We start from the raw sequence: 24,085 nt of genomic DNA, 5'->3' as shown, positions 1-24,085 counted from the left end.
AAAATTCCTCTGCCAGTTTCTCATCCTGTGTTGAGTCAACTGTGTATTTTTGCTGATGTCATCATATTTGATTAGATAAATTTAATTTATCTTTTAGAACACTATGTATATATGTATGTATGTGTTGTTGTCATCATCATCATTGTTATTCTTATTATTATTATTGCTTTTTCATTGTCTGGAATATTTTCTAGAAGTTCAAAATCTAGAACTTTACAAAGCTAAAAGCTCATTGGGCATATTCTACATTTGAGGATGATGTAAACAAATAAAAATAACAATTTCGAGATTTTTTTTTTTTTTTTCAAAAAACACTGTTCAGTATGATAGAAACTAAAATAAAGTAACTATGTAAGCAATCACAGTGTTTTAGGTTTGTTGTTTTTCGGTTAGAATGATTTTATTTCAGAAAATACTTCCACAATACCAAAAACAATGCTTTATCCCAGTTGCGAACGTAATATGTTCGTCTGTCCACCTAAGTACTGTTCATCAAAAGATTCACTAACACTAAATTGCATAGAAAATTTGACTCAACCACCTTGTTGGTATTATCTGGGAAGGATTTTGGATTATCAGTTAATCCAGGCTTAAGGAACCCCACTGTAAGGTGAACATTAATTCTGTCCATGACGGAGCCACTTTTATTATAATTCGTTTGACCTTGATCTCAACAGCTGCAGGTCAGTAATTTGCATTCATTTTTCTCAAAATTAGTAAAAAATATTCTGTTCACCGAAGTAATGAATGCTTCAACTAACGTATGAATCATACATCAAGAAGAGAAATATGTAATCTACATGTTCTTTGTGGTGAAATAAGTGTTGAACTGAGGAGAAAAACTGCACGCCTATGGAATATATGTGTAGATGAACTGAAGAACTGTTGTGTACACACAAGGAATCATGAAATTTCCTGTGCAAACGTTACCGATCGACTGAATACTTCTATGTGACCTTTACAAAAGAAGTGATTTTTTTTTTTTTTTTTTATTAAACCCATTTATTGGTCAGCTTTTGATTGGGCCAAGTCTGAAATTTGATGTGAACACTCAGTGAAAAAAGACTGAGTAAAACAGAAATAATAGATTGTTTTGAGATTTTATCAGAAAAATAGATGGGATCATTTCTGCCCATTTTCTGTAGATTCTATGCCATTAGCTAACTTTAGCATGCGGGAAGCTACCAGTGAGCCCAGCAGATGCGATTAAAAATCTTTAATCTGCAAGGAAGTTAACATTTTCTGTCAGTGGCTGTCTTAACACATGGTTAAACCGGGTAAGAATGTTTATATACTATGTCGATATTTGTTTTCTTGATTCATACAGTCCCCTCCAAAGTATTGGAAGGTCAAGGCCAATTCTTTTTGTTTTTTGCTGTACACTGAAGACATTTGGGTTTGAGATCAAAAGATGAATATGATACTATAGATCAGAATTTCAGCTTTCATTTCCTGATATTTATATCTAAATGTGTTAAACAACTTAGAACATGGTACTTTGGTGGCACCCAATTTTTAGGTGAGCAAAAGTATTGGAACAGAGAATCTTAGTAAATAAAAATTAATATTTGGTTGCACCACTTCCCTTTCCTTGGTAATGAAAAACAAAGATTCACAAGCTACCTTTCACTTTAAATCATTAACTTATTAAATTTTTAATCACTATGGCAGGTTATTTCTCATCCTCACGTCTTGAAGAAAGCTGGATTTACTATAGCAGGCACATCCACTTTAGCTTAACTGACACAGCAGAAAACAGTGAACCAATATTTGCCCATGATCTCTGGAATGAAACATGAACTTGAATGGCCTACACTGACTTTAACAGCTATCTGTCTTAACTGAGAATGTGTGGCTTAACTGGTAATGTGTGGTTCTTTTGGGAAAGCATGCATATGTTGAGCTTTGTTCATGGTATAGTGATCTAAGCATAAAAGCACTTAAATTGCAGTAAAAGCAATTTAAGATAGCAATCAAATCAGGATTGCTTTGATTTACAGATTGTTTAACTTGGGTTCTGTTTTGAGATCTGAGACCATCTGGGTCAACAACCTGTTAGCTAGGTTTTCAGCGATATTTATTCAGTAGGCTGAAAAGACAAGCAGGTTTTTAGATTTGGAAATTAAACCACATTAAGCTAGGTTCATTTTTTATGTCATAGTAGGAGCTTCAAGTGGTTTATTAAGTCTGCATGTTAGGGGATTAATGTACCAAGTTTCCCATTAATAAAGGCATTTTCAAATTAGCCAATTTACTACAATGATTATGAGCATGGGAAGAATAGGTGGATGGATGGATGGACAGACAGCCAGCCAGCCAGTGGTTTTCCCTTGGCTTAGGGGTTAAGGCTCTGGGTTACTGATCAAGAAGGTCATGGGTTCAAGCACCAAGAAGCTGTCACTGTTGGTCTTAAGCAAGGCCTTTAACCTTCTCTGCTCCAGGGGCATCATGTGCTCTGACCCCAACTTCCTTTTAAAAAAATAATAATAATAGAATTTCACTATATCATAATGCACAACTGACAAATAAAGGCTCTCTTCTTCCATAAAAAGCAGATTGATGTGGAATAAGGGGAAAAAAACATTGGCTACTCTTCTGTGAAGCTGACAAAGTGCTGTGCTGTAGCTTCACTGCACTTGGTAAAGGAAAATCTTAGTAATCTTAGTGCTTGCTTTGATGTGCTCAAAGTGTGAAGTTTTCCAGACCTTACACACTGTGAGAAAGCTCAGGACAATGGGCTGTTTTCTTTAACAGGCTCTGCCATTGGTCCTTCACTCCCTTTCCCATCGCAGCATGTGATGGCAGGGGAAGATAACAGCCTTAATAGTCAACTCCACCATATGGCTTGTGTTTGAGACTTTTTATCAAGAGTCACGAAGCTCCTGATGTCTACTGCTGTGATTCTTACTGTCCCAAAGAAAACAATGACTCTCTCAAGCATAATAGAAACACACACTCAAACAGTTTTGTTAGCTCTTCTTCTTAGATGGGTGTTCTGGTAGTACATGTTAAGAGTAGTAGCCCATCTTTTTGTCTCCTTTCAGCTGCAGCCCTAGGGTTAGGGTTAGGGGAAAACTTTCATAATCAATAACAACCTTTTCCAATTATTTCTGTCTGTCTTTTGTCCAGATATTAATGCCCTTATTATATTATTCCTCTTACCCTTAGGTGCTGCTTTTGATAATGAAAACCGTAGCATACTTCTCCCCCATCTCACTGCTAGTGGAATTGCTGATTCTGGTCTTTCATTCATTCATCTTTGGTAAGTATTTTATCCCGGGAACACTGGCTGTGAGGCAGGAATAGAGCCTGGGGTGCCAGTCTATCACAGAGCACTATGCATTTACACATACAGTGGCGCTTGAAAGCTTGTGAACCCTTTAGAATTTTCTGTATAGCTGCATAAATATGACCTAAAACATAATCAGATTTTCACAAAAGACCTAAAAGTAGACAAAGAGAAACCAATTAAACATATGAGACAAAAAATATTAGAAATTCTGATCTATTTACTGGGGAAAATGAGCCAATGTTACATATCTGTGAGTGGCAAAAGTATGTGAACCTCTAGGATTAGGAGTTAAGTTGAAGGTGAAATTAGAGTCAGGCATTTTCAACCAATGGGATGACAATCAGGTGTAATTGAGTGCCTTTTTTAAATTTCAATAACAGGGATCTGTCAAAGTATGATCTTCACAACATGTTTGTGGAAGTGTATCATGGCACAAACAAAGGAGATTTCTGAGGACCTCAGAAAAAGAGTTTTTGATGCTCATCAGGCTGGAAAAGGTTACAATACCATCTCTAAAGGGTTTAGACTCCACCAGTCCACAGTCAGACAGAATGTGTACAAATGGAGGAAATTCAAGACCATTAATCGACCAACAAAGATCACTTTTAATTAACAAAAGTTCTCTCTCACATTGATGATTAATTAACTAAAGGCCTCTCTCACATTAATGTTCATGAGTCCATGAACTTGAATGGCCTACACTGCCATCAGGAGAACACTGAACAACAGTGTTGTGCATGGCAGAGTTGCAAAGAGACAACCACTCCTCTCCAAAAAGAACACTGCTGCCCATATGAAGTTTGCTAAAGATCACGTGGAAAAGCCAGAAGGCTATTGGAAAGTTTTTTCTGGATCAATGAGACCAAAATATTACTTTTTGGTTTAAATGAGAAGCATTACGTTTGGAGAAAGGAAAACACTGCATTGGAGCAAAAGAACCTTATCCCATCTGCAAAACATGGTGGTGGTAGTATCATGGATTGGGTCTGTTTTGCTGCATCTAGGCCAGGACAGCTTGCCATCATTGATGGAACAATGAATTCTGACCTATACCAGCAAATTCTAAAGGAAATGGTAAGAAAATCTGTCCGTAAACTGAATCTCAAGAGAAAGTGGCTCATGCAGCAAGGCAACGACCCTAAGCACACAGGTCATTCTACCAAAGAATGGTTTAAGAAGAATTAAATTAATGTTTTGGAATGGCCAAATCAAAATCCTGACCTTACTCCACTAGAAATATTGTAGAAGGACCTGAAGCAAGTAGTTCATGTGAGGAAACCCAAAAACATCCCAGAGTTGAAGCTGTTCTGTTCTGAAGAATGGGCTAAAATTCCTCCAACCCAAGGATTGATCAATAGTTACCAGAAATGTTTAGTTGCAGTTATTGCTGCTAAAGGGGGGTCACACCAGATACTGAATGCAAAGGTTCACATACTTTTGCCACTCACACATATGTAATATTGGATCATTTTCCTCAATAAATAAATGACCAAATATAATACTTTTGTCTCATTTGTTTAATTGGGTTCTCTTTATCTACTTTTAGGACTTGTGTGAAAATCTGTTGATGTTTTAGATCATATTTTTGCAGAAATACAGAAAAATCTAAAGAGCTCACAAACTTTCAAGCACCACTGTAAGGGCAATTTAGGGACAGATTTTGGACAGTGGGAAGAAACTGGAGAACCCAGAAGAAACCTGCATGCGGGCAACCCTGGGACACTGGAGCTGTGAGGCTACCCACTGTTCCACCATGCTGCCCAATTCGAGTCTCGCTTGGTGTAAATTCTGTATTACTAATAAATACACATTTTACATTTACGGAAAGCACAAATAGTGGGACTGCTAAGTGCCCGGAATACCCCCCCCCCCCCCCCCCCCCCCCCCGCCAATAGATTTATAAGTAGATTCAATTAAAAAGAAAACAATATAGGTTTATATTATGTCCTCTTCATTTTGAAAGATGCGACAATTCTAAATAAACTTGCACATGTTAATAAACTGGGGCCCACTTTAAGGGGGTTCTCCATATAACATTGTACATTACCCATTTGATGGTTTGGGGAGTTCTACACTTTGAGATTTGACATTTTCATGGACTTGGTATCAGCCTTCAGGGGCCCCCACAGAACTCAGGGCCCCAAGCAATTGTCTGCCTTACCTGCCCGTAGCTATGCCTAGAGAGAGAGAGAGAGGAAGAGAGAGAGGAAGAGGCTAACCACATCTCCTTTCTAGGATAAGGTCTGTGTAGAATCAGATAAAGAACTTCCCTCAGAACATCAGATAAGAAAGGATTGGGAGGTATGCTGTCACACTCATATTAAAACAAGTCAGACAGCAGGGGAGTTAAGACCAGCTTTACACAATCTCTACAATACAGAGTTACAGGGAAATATCATTACACCAGCAGCTACTTCTTACTTTATGTTCACACTAGCGAGCTGCTCATGTCACTTGTAGTTTTTCTCTCGTGGGCGTGTAGCGACTGCCACTGTTGTCACTTGTAGGTGTGGCCTGTCCTGCATCCCAATGAGCTACAGTATATAGCATCAAAAACTAACTAGATAAACAGAAAATAAAAAATGCATCTTTCACTGTGAAAATTACTTGTTTGATTTACATGTTTCATGCTACGCTTCATACAAGCTTTGTCATCAGATTAGCAAAGCGAGCTAACTGTACTAGCTACATACAATCACCATAGGGACCAACAATCTCTACTATTTCTTTCCAAGCTTTATTTTTATTTGAAGTGTCTCTATACACAATTAATGAGTGGTCATATATAACAGGATGAGATAAATCCTGCAAGTCATCTTGACCTGCCCATTGGATCCAATCCCTTCCACAATGCTCCAGACCATCTCTCAAGAACTCCTCCCCTTCATCACTACTATCATCAATGGCTCCATTACATCTAACCAACTGCATTCAAGAGAGCAAGGGTTATTCCGTCCTGAAGAAACCCACTCTGGTTCCGTCTTGTCATCAGCAACTACTGACCGTTATCACTTCTCTCTTTTCTTTCTAAAATCCTCTAACTGTTTATAATCAACTGTCTGTCTCTCTATCTCTCACAGACCAACCTCCAAGTTCCTAACCAGTCTGGCTTCAAAATGGTACATTCCACAGAGACTGCCCTTTTGGCTGTCACTGAGAAGCTACATGCTGCTAGATCAGCCAAACTGTCATCAGTCCTTTCAGCAGTGTTTGACACAATGAACCACAAGACCCTTTTGTCCACCCTCATGAGTCTTGCAATTCGTGCTGCAGCATGGCAATAGTTTGCTTCCTACCTGGAAGGTCGGTCATATCAGGTGACGTGGAGGGGATCCACATCTGCTCCCTGCAGACTCTCCACTGGTGTCCCACAAGGCTCAGTACTTGGTCCTCTTCTGTTCTCCCTCTATACTCAATCTCTTGGTGCAGTCATATCCTCACATGGGTTTTCATACCACCACTATGTGGATGACACTCAACTCATCCTCTCCTTCCCTCCCTCAGGCACTCATGTTTCTGCTCAGATCTCAGCATGTCTGACAGACATCTCATCATGGATGACAGCTCATCAACTTAATGCCAGCAAAACTGAACCACTGTTCATCCCAAGTGATTCATCCCCATGTCAGGTTCTTGCGATCTCCCTGGACAACTCTCTGATCTCACCTTCGGTTACTCCACGCAACCTTGGGGTAACCATGGATGATCAACTGTCCTTTTTCCTCTCACATTGCTAATCTGACACTCTCATGTTGATTTCTCCTTTATAACATCAGAAGGATTCGTCCATTTCCATCCACACAGGCCGCACAGGTGCTTGTTCTGTCCCTTGTCATTTCAAGACTGGACTACTGCAAATTGCTCCTGACTTACCTCAAAGCACTTATCACATACCGCACTGCACCACGCTCCCTCCAATCCTCTAGCACTGCTCAACTGGTCCCACCATCTCTCAAGGTACAAGAAAGGCATGCATCCAGACTCTTCTTTGTTCTGGCACCTAGATGGTGCAATGAACTTCCCCTAGATGTCTGAACAGCTGAGTCACTGGCAGTCTTCAAACAACGTCTAAAGACTTACTGCTTCCTAAAGTACTTAAATGAGCAAAAAAAAAACTTTGTATTGTCTGAGTGCTTTTTACTATATTACCTTCCCAACAGAGTTTTTTGAACTGATGGTATTCTTGGTCTGTGACCTAGAGAACCAGTCTCAGAATGTATTTCTTGATAGAGAGTTCTGTAAAGCACTTCTGTAAGTCGCTCTGGATAAGGGGGTCTAAATGTAATGCCATAAATGTAAAACCATTTTTGTTAGAAGCTTTTCTACCATTGTTGTGCATGAACAGTAAACTGGGAACTAACTGCAGGTAGGAGCTAGAACTGTGACTAGGGAATTAAACATCAGACCACATTGCCATAGGATTGGTTCATGGAATTATTTGATCATTTGGATTTGTCACACTACTGCATCATACCTAATTTACACAGAACTGAACCTCTCAGAGAACTGAAATCTCATTGCAAATGTCAGTCATCATGCTGACACTTTTTCACGGTGCTAAAATCGTGGTGGCACACCATGCAAGTACATAGAAAATGAATAGTCACCTGTCGCTTTGTTGCTTGTTCATGTCAACACAGCGGTAACAGCTGCAAGACCAGTGAGAGGCATCAGAATTTCCAGTTCATGTGAACAGTTAATTTATATGGATTTATTTTTTGCTATGGCTGGTCAGGATTCAAATCAACTTCTGTGGCATCATTAATCAAATCTTTTTCAAATTGTGGATGTCTGAGTTCAGAAACACAGCCTCACACTGGAACTTACTTTCTTAGCACCTCAAAGGGTTACTTGGTTTGTTCTTCTAGATGAACCCATAATATTTCCTTACATATAACCCTACAACAGAATGTTTTCTTTTCAGAAAAGGTCCCAAGTAGAAACTCTTTAGGAAGATGGAGCCGATAACCATCTGAAGAACCCCTGAGGAACCTTTTTTCTAAAAGTCTAGTGATAAGTTGTACTGTAAGTGTTTTGTGTTGTTTTTACTTGTGTTGAAACAAACACAGAAACTTTACTGTTTATTGTGTATTGAAACATTTCTATATTTACTGTATATGGAATCATCAGAAATACTTTTATTAGATGATATACAGATGCCGCTGCCTACTTGTCTTTGGTTTCTCCAGCTCAGTGTGGATTAGTATCCTGCATGATATTTAGTTAGATTCATTTAAATAAAGTGAGTCATTATGCCAGCACTAGAGTTTCTCAGAGAATAAAGAAAATTTATAATAAGAATATTTTGAAAAACGCTTCTTTTAAAGCAGCACTGATTTACCACTTCTGAAACAGCATGGTGTGCAATGGCATGTCTTTAGAAGGTTTTTAAAAGACTGGAGGGGCAACTAAAATTCTACTTCACAGAATTCTATATATTCAAAGATAAGAGTGTTCTCCATAGTGCAGTTCATAATATCAGCTATGACTCATGATGTTCTCTTTATGTGGTTTTAGATTATGGAAGCTTTTAAACCCAAAACACATTTAAGGATGTTTTGACAATGTGAGTATATTTAGATTATATAATCACTCTGGGGTCTGTTGTGAAGAAAGTGTCAATAGAATGCTGTACATGAAAGCTTTGAATAAAAAGCAGCTCTTATTAAAAAGCAAAGCCTAAAGCAATACTAGTCCCGGGTGCTTGAGTCAAAAAGTATGGATGAAAGATGAATTGAGGGAATAGAAAGGCTTCTAAAAATACAGGAGAAGCAAGGCTATCTGCCGACCCGCTTCAACCACATTACTGTCAGTGTGTCTGGGCTTAGATGATCCCAAGATGTTAAAGAACACACATGCTAAAGTGTGAATTATGCTCATTATCTGCTCCCTTTTCCTCATTAGCTACACAATGCTGTGAAGGATCCAAGCATCAGAAAGGAGAAACCAGAGTATTTTCACTCTCTAGGGAAATTAGGCTGCTTATAGAATCTTCTAGTTTGCGTATCTCCTCAGTATGTGTGTGCACATTTTATATATCTCTGTCAATATCTTCACTTCAGTCTGCAGTAGAGCATTCATGACAAGTTTGATGGTGTGAACTTCATAATTTTCATAATTTCAAATTCATAATTTCACTAAACTCTATGCAGCCTATTGGGTTGATGTATCAGTTTGCTCTGATTTGTTCCAAAAGATCAGTCATTACAATATCCTTAAATTAACTATGGCTAACACAGGCTAAAGCAAAAATGCTAAAACAACAGTATGAAATGAAGCATACAAACTCACTGAATTTGTTTTATTCCTTTTGTTCATCTTACAACCCCAAACCTCAACCTTGCATGTAACCACTAGGGGGAGATCAATGAATCTGCACCAGCAGTACTCCTCAAACCCTGCATAAAAGTAGACATTTGTCGTATACGTATAAATTTCCACATGCTGAGGTGTGTGTATAAATACTTTCTTACACATGCCTTAAAAAATTTATTTATTTTTTTAAATTCAGTCAGTGTGTCTGTGGGAGCGATATACACCAACTTGTCTTTGTCTGTATGACTGACTGGTTGATTGAATCAATGTGTGTGTGTGTGTGTGTGTGTGTAAAATCACACATCATCTTAATTCATAGCATAGTGATCCTGGCACAGACTGAACTGTAATGTCTACCTATGGTAAATAACTCATAATTAATAATGTAGAAGTAGGTATCTATGTAACGTGCAGGTAGCCCGGATGCGCTTTAAGGCTCAGTGAGTACACTCTCTCTGTGCTGTTTGCATTACTACTAGGCCATGGACAATTCACAGGATTAAAGCAAGAGACTCAAATTCACAAACCCTCAAACTACAACAAACAAACAAATCAGTCAATCAATCAATCAATCAATCAAACAAAGACAAGCTAGTGTATAGTGCTCCCACAGACACATACACAATTAAAAAAAAATACTTTTTAAGCTTTGTGTGTTTACCCAACAGGTGAGTGCTTAGCTAGCTGATTCCTGATATGAACCCTTCGCTGTATAACAAATGAGTGATGGCCTGCTGAACTCCTCCAAATCTGGCTGCCAGAACAATTCCACAGTGATGAGCCCACATCTCTGGCACAATATGAATTAAAACCTCAAGTTATTCTATTTTCAGTCCAAAATTAATATGCCGCATATGGTGGGTGATAATTGGGCCTGTTTTTGGCTGAGATTCCAAATGCCATAAAAATCCTAAAATGTGGCTGCTTACACTCACACATCTAACACTAACATTAACACACTCACACATCTAACACTCACTCACACATCTAACACTAACATTAACACACTCACACATCTAACACTCACTCACACATCTAACACTCACTCACACATCTAACACTCACTCACACATCTAACACTCACTCACACATCTAACACTCACTCACACACTCACACATTTAACATTTACTCATGCACTCACACATTTAACATTCACTCACACACTCACACATCTAACACTCACTCACACATCTAACACTAACATTAACACACTCACACATCTAACACTCACTCACACATCTAACACTAACATTAACACACTCACACATCTAACACTCACTCACACATCTAACACTCACTCACACATCTAACACTCACTCACACATCTAACACTAATACACTCACACATCTAACACTCACACACACACACATCTAACACTCACTCACACATCTAACACTAACATTAACACACTCACACATCTAACACTCACTCACACATCTAACACTAACATTAACACACTCACACATCTAACACTCACTCACACATCTAACACTCACTCACACATCTAACACTCACTCACACATCTAACACTCACACACACACACACATCTAACACTAATACACTCACACATCTAACACTCATTCACACATCTAACACTAACACACTCACACACACAGCTAACACTAACACACTCACACATCTAACACTCACTCACACACCTAACACTAACACACTCACACATCTAACACTCATTCACACATCTAACACTCACTCACACATCTAACACTCACTCACACATCTAACACTCACACACACACACACATCTAACACTAATAAACTCACACATCTAACACTAACACACTCACACATCTAACACTCATTCACACATCTAACACTCATTCACACATCTAACACTCATTCACACATCTAACACTAACACACACACACATCTAACACTCACTCACACACCTAACACTAACACACTCACACATCTAACACTCATTCACACATCTAACACTCATTCACACATCTAACACTAACACACTCACACATCTAACACTCACTCACACACCTAACACTAACACACTCACACATCTAACACTCATTCACACATCTAACACTCATTCACACATCTAACACTCATTCACACATCTAACACTCATTCACACATCTAACACTAACACACTCACACATTTAACATTCACTCACACATTTAACACTCACACACACATTTAACATTCACTCACACATTTAACATTCACTCACACACTCACACATTTAACATTCACTCACACATTTAACATTCACTCACACATTTAACACTCACACACACATTTAACATTCACTCACACATTTAACATTCACTCACACACTCACACATTTAACATTCACTCACACATTTAACATTCACTCACACACTCACACATTTAACACTAACACTAACACACACATCTAACACTAACACACTCACACATCTAACACTAACACACTCACACATCTAACACTAACACACTCAGACATCTAACACTAACACACTCACACATCTAACACTAACACACTCACACATCTAACACTAACACACTCACACATTTAACACTAACACTAACACACACATCTAACACTAACACACTCACACATCTAACACTAACACACTCAGACATTTAACACTAACACACTCAGACATTTAACACTAACACACTCACACATCTAACACTAACACACTCACACATCTAACACTAACACACTCACACATCTAACACTAACACACTCACACATCTAACACTCATTCACACATCTAACACTAACACACTCACACATTTAACATTCACTCACACATTTAACACTCACTCACACACTCACACATTTAACACTAACACTAACACACACATCTAACACTCACTCACACATTTAACACTAACACACTCACACATCTAACACTCATTCACACATCTAACACTAACACACTCACACATTTAACATTCACTCACACATTTAACACTAAGACACACACATCTAACACTCACTCACACACCTAACACTAACACACTCACACATCTAACACTAACATGCTCAGACATTTAACACTCACACACACATCTAACACTCACTCACACACTCACACATTTAACATTCACTCATGCACTCACACATTTAACATTCACTCACACACTCACACATTTAACACTAACACACACACATCTAACACTCACACACACATCTAACACTCACACACACATCTAACACTCACTCACTCACACACACATTTAACACTCACTCACACACCTAACACTAACACACACACACACATTTAACACTCACGCACACATTTAACATTCACTCACACACACATCTAACACTCACACACTCACACATTTAACACTCACTCACACATTTAACATTCACTCACACACTCACACATCTAACACTCACTCACACATCTAACACTCACTCACACATCTAACACTCACTCACACATCTAACACTAACACACTCACACATCTAACACTCACTCACACACACGTTTAACACTCACACACACACTTACACATCTAACACTAACACACTCGCACATCTAACACTCACTCACACATTTAACATTCCCTAACACACACACATTTAACACTCACTCACACATCTAACACTCATTCACACATTTAACACTCACTCACACATCTAACACTCATTCACACATTTAACACTCACTCACACACTCACACATCTAACACTCACTCACTCACACATCTAACACTAACACTAACACACACATCTAACACTCACTCACACACCTAACACTAACACACTCACACATCTAACACTAACACACTCACACATCTAACACTAACACACTCACACATCTAACACTAACACACTCACACATCTAACACTAACACACACATCTAACACTCACTCACTCACTCACTCACACATCTAACACTAACACACACACATTTAACACTCACTCACACATTTAACATTCACTCACACATTTAACATTCACTCACACACTTACACATCTAACACTCACTCACACATCTAACACTCACTCACACATCTAACACTCACTCACTCACACACACATTTAACACTCACTCACACATTTAACATTCACTCACACACACATCTAACACTCACACACACATCTAACACTCACACACACATCTAACACTCACACACACATCTAACACTCACACACTCACACATTTAACACTCACTCACACATTTAACATTCACTCACACACTCACACATCTAACACTCACTCACACACACGTTTAACACTCACACACACACTTACACATCTAACACTAACACACTCACACATCTAACACTCACTCACACATTTAACATTCACTAACACACACACATTTAACACTCATTCACACATCTAACACTCACTCACTCACACATCTAACACTCACTCACACACCTAACACTAACACACTCACACATCTAACACTAACACACTCAGACATTTAACACTCACACACACATCTAACACTCACTCACTCACTCACACATCTAACACTAACACACACACATTTAACACTCACTCACACATTTAACATTCACTCACACATTTAACATTCACTCACACACTTACACATCTAACACTCACTCACACATCTAACACTCACTCACACATCTAACACTCACTCACACACACACATTTAACACTCACTCACACATTTAACATTCACTAACACACTTACACATCTAACACTCACTCACACATCTAACATTCACTAACACACACACATATTTAACACTCACTCACTCATCTAACACTCACTCACACACTCACACATTTAACACTCACTCACACACTCACACATTTAACACTCACTCACACACTCACACATTTAACACTCACTCACACACTCACACATTTAACACTCACTCACACACTCACACATTTAACATTCACTCACACACATTTAACACTCACTCACACATCTAATACTAACACTCACTCACACTTAACACTTACACATTTAACACTCACACACACTCACATTTAACACTAACACACTCACTAACACATCTAACACTAACACACTCACACATTTAACACTCACTCACACATTTAACACTCACTCACACACACATTTAACACTTACACATTTAACACTCACACACACACTCACACATTTAACACTAACACACCCACACACACAATACTGTTAACATTTGCCATTGCTATATCTAACTGTGCCTGAACGTATCCATTTGGTCTGCATTATAGTCTGCATTATGGAGTCTCTTTCTCGTTTCTCCAGTAATTGAGGATTTCTTCAGTGTTCCAAACACAATCAGCGTGTGTATTCCTCACAGGGTGGAGATGCTCCCCAAAACGCAAGGCGTGACGTAACTTCCCATTACCTTTAGGCCTTCAGCCTACTTGTTGATTTAATAAATGCCTTGCATGTGTAATTCATGACTAATTTAGATGTGAAATACGCAAGGCCAGCACGTTTACACGATTAGAGCGCTTCATCCAAATGATGCAGCTGTGGACAGTAAGCGCAGAAGCTGGTAATGTTCCTCCCGTTAAAGGGTTAAACGTGTTTCTCCACCGGCGGAGCGCTTTTCCTCAGGGTAGTTATTGTGGCGCAGAGCCTGTGGACGGCGCGCTGCTGCAGCGCAACTTCTTCACTCGGAGAAGCGATAAGAGCAGCGAGCGGAAACAATGGACGAGCGGAGAGAGCGCGCCGCGGCGGATTGGGACGGAGCCTGTGCGTGAACGCGCTGCGGCGGCCACCAACCTGTCCCCATGGACGGGCGGCTCGCGCACGGCGACATGGAAAACGCCACGGAGAACCCCAGCAAGGCGGCCGAGTACCTGAAGGAGCTCAACAACATCATCGAGACCCAGCAGGAGTTGCTGGAGAAGCAGAAGGGTCGCATTGAGGAACTCGAGCGCCAAGTGCACGATCTGTGCGAGGAAAACGCGTGCCTGAAAGAGCAGCATCAGCGGCACCTGGCTACCTGCAGACTGCAGCAGCTCAGCTCCATCAAAGAAAATGTCATGCAAGAAAAGTAAGTCCATACTTTTGTGTGTGTGTGTGTGTGTGTGTGTGTGTTTGTTTTGAGAACCTAACGGCGCTTGTTGCGTTTGGCGGCGTGCAGCACAACCTGAGGCTGAACGCACTGGCTCTGTCGCTAGTGTGCTGTCATGAGAAGGGGAAAGTGTTGCCTGGGTTTGTGTAAATAAAAATAAAATGGAGTGCATCGGCACAGGAGGAAGAGGTGATCACAAGTGCAGCGCAAACACCATGCTTAAGACACTAATCCGGGAAAAACCGCGACCAAGTCAACCAAAAGTCTTCTGTAAAACCTCCTGGTCGAGGTTCGACTGGTGCAAAACAATAGTGTAGCAATTCTATTATTATTATTATTATTATTATTATAAATCTCATTGATCCACTGTAGCAAGCAAACCTATTCCATCTACAACCGCATGCCTCCATATCTCCATAGAATAAACCCAGCTTCACTGCGTAATGGAGAAGCACCGAGGCAGCATAACTGTATACTTCTGCTATGAAATTTGGGAATTAATTTGAAGCTATTTGTGTTATTTTATCAAATAACACGTTTTCAGCCGAATACAGCTATCATGTGCGTCAACGTGCGCCCAGCTGTGAGTCTCGTGCTGAGATTGAGGGATTTTGATGTGTGTGTGTGTGTGTGTATGAGAGAACATGCATGCAAAAGGTTTATCCCTCAACGTTGCTGTGATTGACATCGTGTTGGTAACTATGTGTTTTAAGGGTTGCTATTTAGATGCATATCCAAATCTCCCCAAAAAAAAATGTAAACTGTGCTCCAGGACCGGTCATTGTGCCTGTAAGAGCTGGGGAGTGCTGATCCTGTCAGGAATAAATTAAGAATGAAATTCAGTGGAGCAGCTTTTCCATTTGCATGAGCATATTTACTTGTGTGCACAGCCTCACAGCGCCATTAAACTCTCCCATCGAGCTCTTTATCTGGCTGTATTTTTTAATTATATGTTGATAATCCCGGTAATGCTCTGGCCAACCCGCCCGATCTCTTTCCGACATGCTGCAATGTTTGAGTCTATTATGTGGACGTATAGCAGAGAGAACCATTAATTCTGGGATATTTAAGGGTTACTGCCTAAGCTTTTGGATGTGGGACATTTTACTTTTTATACAGATTTTATCTTGAAGCAGTGTGTATAGGTTTGGGTTGATATGCTATGGGTTGTCTTTCCTCCAGTGGAGACGTGGAAAAAAGGTTCCATCTAGCACTCCATCTAGCACATTCTTTGAATAAAGGTTCCATCTATCACCTTTAAAGGATTGTCAAGGTTCTGTGGGGAAACCCTTAAAGGTTCTGTGTAAAAGGTTTTACTTCCCAATAGGTTACAGATTGAAAGGTTGTGAGTTCAGGTCCCCATGAGTTCTTAACCCATAACTTTATACATACATATATACATACATACATATATGTGTATATCACACACACACACACACACAATGGATAGAAAACGTCTACACACCCTTGTTAAAATGGCAGGTTTTTGTCAAACCAAGATAAATCATGCCAGAACTTTTTTCCACCCTCAATGTGAAATTACAACACATAAAAAATTAAGTGAAAAACAATCAGAAAGGGGGGAAAATAGGAAAAATAAAAACGTTACAATAACCTAGTTGCATAAGTGTACACACCCCTAAACTTTGTTTAGTCTTTCTGGCTAAGAGTCTGTCAGCGTGTCACATCATGACTTGGCAATATTTTCTCACTCTTTCTTGCAAAAACATTCTAGATCCATCAAATTGTAAGGCCATCTCCTGTGCACAGCCCGCTTCAGGTCACTCCACAGATGTTCAGTTGGATTCAGGTCTGGACTCTGGCTAGGTCATTCAAAAACATTGATCTTCTTTTGGTTAAGCCGTTCCTTTGTTGATTTGGAGGTATGCTTTGGGTCGTTGTTGTGCTGAAAGATGAAATTCCTTTTCATCTTCAGCTTACTAGCAGATGCCTAAATAATTTACACTAAAATCGGCTAGTATTTGTAGCTATTCATGATTCCCTCCACCTTGATAAAAGCCCAAGTTCTGGCTGAAGAAAAGCAGCTGTAAAGCATGATGCTGCCACCACCATGCTGTGCCGTGGGGATGGTGTTCTTTTGGTGATTTGCTTTTTTTGCACCAAACACACCTTTTAGAATTATGGAATTATTATACCTTTTGGAATTAGTCTCATGAGACCATAATACATTTTCACACATGGTTTGGTGTGATTTAGTTGAGCTTGGATGTTTTTTGTGAGAAAGGGCTTCCATCTAGCCATTCTACCCCACAGTCCAGATGTGAAGAATACAAGAGTAATCAGTACTTGGCAGAAATTCCTGCAGCTCCTTTAATGTTGCTGTAGGTCTCTTGAAAGCCTCCCTGGTAAGTTTTTGTCTTGTCTTTTTATAAATTTTGGAGGGACGTCCTGTTCTTGACAGCTGTACTTTTGAACGTGAGATTGAATGTGATTGGTTCACTCTGTACACAGCCACATCCCCAATTATAAAAGGGTGTGCACATGTTTGCACCTGGGTTATAGTAACTTTATTTTTCCCTAAAATGTTTCTGATTGTATAAAAATTAAGTGAAAAACATTGTAATTTCACATTGAGGGTGGAAAAAGTTCTGACATGATTTATGTTGGTTTCACTTTTTTACATCAAAAAACCAGACATTTTTAACAGGGGTGTGTAGCCTTTTTATATCCATTGTGTGTGGGGATGGGGGTGTGTATGTATATATGTGTATATATACTGTATACATACACACACACACACACACACACATATATATATATATATATATATATATATATATATATATATATATATATATATATATATATATAATGTATATATATATATATATACACACACACACACACACACATCACATATACACCAATCAGCCATAACATTAAAACCACCTACCTAATATTGTGTAGGTCCCCCTTGTGCTGCCAAAACAGCTCTGACCTGTAGAGGCACAGACTCCACAAGACCTCTGAAGGTGCGCTGTGGTATCTGTGCTGTGGTAGCAGCAGATCCTTTAAGTCCTGTAAGTTGCAAGGTGGGGCCTCCATGGATCAGACTTGTTTGGCCACCACATCCCACAGATGCTTGATTAATCTCGATCAGAGGCCAAGTGAACACCTTGAACTCTGTCATATTCCTCAAACCATTCCTGAACAATTTTTGCAGTGTGGCAGGGCACATTATCCTGCTGAAAGAGGCCACTGCCATTAGGGAATACCATTGCTGTGAAGGGGTGTACTTGCTCTGCAACAATGTTTAGGTAGGTGGAACGTGTCAGTCACATCCACATTAATGGCAGGACCCAAGGTTTTCCAGCAGAACATTGCCCAGAGCATCACTCTCTCAAGCCTCTGCCAGGTTGCCTTCCCATAGTGCATCTTGGTGCCATCTCTTCAACAGATATGCGACGCACAGGCACCCAGCTGTCCACGTGATGTAAAAGAAAATGTGACTCATCAGACTTGGCCACCTTCTTCCGTTGCTCCATGGTCCAGTTCTGATGCTCACTTGCCCATTGTAGGTGTTTTCGGCAGGGGACAGAGGTCAGCATGGGCACTCTGACCAGTCCGCGGCTATGCAGCTCCATACACAGCAAACTGCGATGCACTGTGTGTTCTGACACCTGTCTTTCATAGCCAGCATTAACTTTTTCAGCAATTTGTGCTACAGTAGCTCTTCTGTGGGATCGGACCAGACGGACTAGCCTTGACTCCCCACGTGCATCAGTGAGCCTTGTGCGCCCATGACCCTGCCACCGGTTCACCGGTTGTTCTTCCTTGGACCACTTTTGGTAGATACTAACCACTGCATACTGGGAACACCCCACAAGACCTGCTGTTTTGGAGATTCTCTGATGCTAGCCATCACAATTTGGCCCCTGTCAAAGTCACTCAGATCCTTACGCTTGCCCATTTTCCTGCTTCCAACTTTGAGAACTCATTGTTCACTTGCTGCGTAATATATCTCACCCCATGACAGGTGCCACTGTAACAAGATAATGTTATTCACTTCATCTGTCAGTGGTTTTAATGTTATGGTTGATTGATGTGTATATAATGTATGTGTGTAAAGGTTAATAGAATTTCCTTTAGAAATCTATAACTCCTTTGATGTCTGCGGAGGTCTGTTTTTTGCCCTGTACTGCCATTCTGTTTGATGGCTGCCTTGAATTGGCAGAGCAGCACCTGCTTACAGTGCATTCTCTCTCTGTACTGTAATACAATGTTGAAGAGATGCTGAGCTGATGGCTTTGGTCCAGCCCTCTGTAAAAGTTTGTTCCACTCCACAAACTCCATCAGCCAGCACTTCTCAACATAACAAGACACAAAATGTAGCTCTTTTATTGAAGATGGTATTGCAATTAAAAATAGACCTCTAAGTGAGTCATACAGTCCTTCTTTTTTGTGCTCTATAACTGGAGATCTTCAGAGCGCTGCTGTTCAGCTTCCCAGCTGTCTCCTCCATGTTCTTGCCTTAAAATATCATAAGAATATATTAACCAATGGCTAACCCAAGGATGTCCACCTCTAGTACTGGAGGTACCTGAGGCTTTGCTGCACTCTACCCCATGCCGTGTATAGTTTCAGCTTAGAATGACACATATCATATCGGTAGTTAATGGGGTATTTCATCCACAATAGGTAGGTCATATCGGTAGTTAATGGGGTATTTCATCCACAATAGATCATATGTTTGCAAAACCTTTAAACATGAATTGTTTCAGGTGTAGAGCTATTTTTAAAAGCCTGAAGAAATGATGGAACTAGGCTTAAAAGTTGTGCATCTTTACAGTTGCCAGCTTTTTCCATGACTAGCAATACAGTTTATGCAGTGACGTAACTATATAGTCACATGAAATGTTTTTTGTACACTTTTATGTAATGAAGTCCAGGAAGAAAAAAGTCTGTTATAAAATGCTCTGATAGTTTTATATACTACAGAATTTTAAAACTGTGTACCTGATTTACTTTTTGATACAAGTTAACAGTTCTGGAGCTCAAACATAAATCATGATTCAGGGCATACAAGACACTTGAGGTTTGCAGTGTGAGATGGGTGCGCAGGGGGAAGGTAAATAAATGTATAAGCAATCCATGTGTGCAGTGTACCACAGATATGAAGATAAATAACAAGGATGCTAAATTCCCAACCATGCCTGCTCTTCTGTTTGCTTTTTCACTTCTTGCACTTCTTGACTGTACATAAAACACCAGCTCCAACATATCCAGCGTTGTCTGATAAGGAAATCAGCACAATTTCATAGAGATTTGGGATTTTGAGGGCTTTTAAAAGCCATGATGAAAGTCATTACATGTGGGATATCATGTCTTTGCCTAGTTGTCGATTGCTCAATATTGGCAAAAAATTCAAGAAATTCTGATTAAAAATATTTAGGAATAATAAAAGTGAAAAGCTGAGATGCTGTTTGTTTTTTGAAATCTGTTGAGAAGTTGTGTAGGCTATATCTAGCTTTAGTCATCTTCCTGGGCAGGTGCACTGACGTAAACAGGGATGTCAAGTGTCAGTGTTGCCAGATAGAGAGAGATTTCCGCAGATTGACACAGCAGATGTGCAACAAAGATCTGGATTCACTCTCCTGACCTTTAACCCCACAGAGTACATGTGGGACAGCCTGTAACCCTCTGCCTGCCATTGATGAGTAACTTCATCTGGCCCTTATGTCAGAAGGGGAGAATCAATCAACTGCACACTTAGAGGCCTTTTAGCTCTAAGAGGAGAACCGAACTCACAAGTTATTAAAAGAGCAGGATGCTTTGTTTACATTGTTATCGTTTTCCTCTTACAGTATTCATATACATAATACCATACAATCTGTGTAATCTGTATAATCTGTGGAAAATTGTGCTTTTGATTCTTGGTTGTTTTTGTTTAATGTCCTGTATATGTAAGCTATTTTGCACATACACGTCATGTATTTTAGGATTGAGATGTGTGTTTGTTTCCATGAACAGCTGGTGGTTACAATTTAACAACAAAAATGTCGTAGTATTTTATACCACAGCACTACTGAATTCTCTAATCTGATTGGTCAGAAGGTGTTGATTAATTTTCCATAACAGCAAGCAGGTTTGTGTGATTTATAAAGATGTTATGACATTATTTTGCAACAGCATCCAGTACCGTATATCGCCAATTATATTATATTACCAGATCTGCCAACCATTATGCATCTTGTGTCTGAGCTCTACAAGGAACATCGGCATACACTTGTAAGGGTTCTCGCTCAAAATACGCCAAAAGAGCTGTCTTTTTCTCCTCAGAAAATGAGACATGAGCCAACCAACATGTATATCTGGAATGATTTGCGCAGGTGTTTTGAACTCTCCAATATTAAGACACCTCCTGGAAGCTGCCCCCCTTCCCCCAATGACATGAGCTCTCAGCTCACGTGGAGATGCTGCATGCAGGAGACATTTTTGAATCAGTGACTGATATTGTTTATTGATCTCTGGCATTCTGTTTCATATTTAAGACTACATTTAGCATTGGCTGGTTTCTTTCTGAACATCCATGTAATGGTGGAGAGGGAAAAAGAAGCTTTTTCCATCTTTCTGCCAAATTCAGAAAGGGAAAGGTCATGCTTGTGAACAGCTGCTCATCTGTCTTTGCCTTCCACAGTTCATATTGTTACTGTTCCTAGTAGCTGGGTCATAATCAGTGTTTCATATATCACTATTTCAACTAATGAGTTTGTATTTAATTTTGTGTGCTGTGAAGCGCAGGAAGAGAGAAGGCAAGAGCTCCTTTTGTACTGGAGCAGATCGCTGGCCTTCATTCCTTGTGCACTTTGCCACGTCAGCTCTCAGCTTTGTGCTGACCACAGCAACCACAGCAAGCTGCCAGTCCAGTCCGTGCCTGCAAGGGCTACTGAAGAAACTCTGTACGTGGTGTTTAAATGCAACATAATGCAGTGTTGAATGTGGCCATGTCAAGCAGTGAATCAGTGAATCTTTAGTGCAGCATTGCTACTGCATCCGAGTCTAATTCCTGAGAATGAACTTTAACATCTGAGACCCCACTGTTAAGTCTGTAGTTGAGAGTGACATCACAGTGAATTGAAAGTGTAATACAGAAGTATCAAACTCAGATTGGGCCTGTGCCACATCAGCATTTTAGTGAGCCTTTGAAGGGACAGAATTAAAGGCTATTCATTTAAAAAAACATATCTATTCTTTTGATTAACATCAATAACATAGGCTCTGAAAATAGGATGTTTCAAGAAAAAGAAAGGCTAAAAGAAACTATTCATCTGTATGCACTGTTATTATGGCCTAGCTAACCTTTATTAAACCGATTAAGATTTTTTTTATCTAATTTCCAAATATCTAAAATATTTATAAATATAATAACGTTTAAGAAGGATATTTAAGAATAACTCAAATGTGATTTCCTTGGCTAAGAACATACATGTTCTTTTACCTTCTCCCTTGGCCTTCATGCTCAATCCACTTATCATTGTTATTTTTTTAACTTATTCATACACTTGGTGATACATTTGAGGATTTAGAGTTAATTATTGGAGCACACTGAAGGCCAACTCCTATATTTCTTTTGGGTTTTTTTAAGAAGAGTTTCTTACTTTTCTTTTTTTTTTTTTTTTTTAATTAGATGCAAGTCTGTTTTGCATCAAACACAGTGTTGATTTTAACCAGCCCGTGTGTGCTGTACAGTGGCGCATGCAGATCATGGGTGGTCTCTAAGCCACGGGTCTGGTGTGAGTCAGTTTATCGGGCTCAAGCATATCTAAAACATTTACAGCAAAAGCTTTCTTTTGTCACTGCATAAATAGAACATGGATTGTCCAAGGCCATCTATGTTGTGTATTCATCCTAGATTATAAAACCGATTTTTTTTTTAAAAAGAAATATTACACTAAGAACTTTGCAAAATTAAACTCTGCATAATGAAACCACAGGGGACTTAAATATCCCCCAGTGATGGTTTATGCGGTTAATTTATTTTCAGAGTCATCTTTAGACTTTTACATACACATAAAATGAGGAAGGATTTCGAAAAAGTGACAAAAACCATTAAAATCTGTTTAGTTTCACCACATCAGCATGTTATTCGAGATATCTCTGTCAAATATAATTGTATTGTGGCGCAGTATTCCACTTGCGTTAGACTGGGGGATAATATGACCCCGAACTGCCTTGTTATTTTTCTTCCTTCTCTTTCATGTTACACAGGTTTAGTAATGGTGGTTCTCACACAAATCTGAGGAAAGGAAATGAAAGCCACCACATCTACAGTTTTCTTTGTGCAGTGCATAAAGGATGCTGTTGTGCCACAGCCAGGTTTATATCAGGTTAAGTTAAAAACACTGCTCAGGGAAAGCCCATACAATCTCTTCTCATCTTTTCAGTAAATTACATTTCCAGCTCCACGCTTGACTGACTTGCACTGGATCGTTATTGAAACAGATGCATTCTTTACCCGT

General features: G+C 39.5%; 1 protein-coding gene across 6 annotated transcripts in view; it reads left to right on the top strand.

Annotated features, from left to right (window-relative positions):
- Nucleotides 1-14,461: 14,461 nt before the first annotated feature.
- iqsec1b (IQ motif and Sec7 domain ArfGEF 1b) overlaps nucleotides 14,462-24,085 on the top strand; it is a 182,991-nt gene continuing 173,367 nt past the window's right edge. For 4 of the 6 annotated variants that reach the window (XM_026932602.3, XM_026932598.3, XM_026932601.3 and 1 more), the window contains exon 1: nucleotides 14,462-15,584. In XM_026932602.3, coding sequence (XP_026788403.3) covers nucleotides 15,319-15,584 — 266 coding nt within the window. In that variant the 5' untranslated portion in view covers nucleotides 14,462-15,318. The remainder of the gene's footprint in view (nucleotides 15,585-24,085) is intronic. The other 2 variants (XM_053227225.1, XM_026932606.3) reach the window with 2 other exon arrangements.

This window comes from Pangasianodon hypophthalmus, chromosome 20, assembly GCF_027358585.1.
Source record: "Pangasianodon hypophthalmus isolate fPanHyp1 chromosome 20, fPanHyp1.pri, whole genome shotgun sequence".
Lineage (NCBI taxonomy): Eukaryota > Metazoa > Chordata > Actinopteri > Siluriformes > Pangasiidae > Pangasianodon > Pangasianodon hypophthalmus.
Note: the sequence above shows the minus strand (reverse complement) of the source record. Positions and strands in the feature narration are given on the sequence as shown.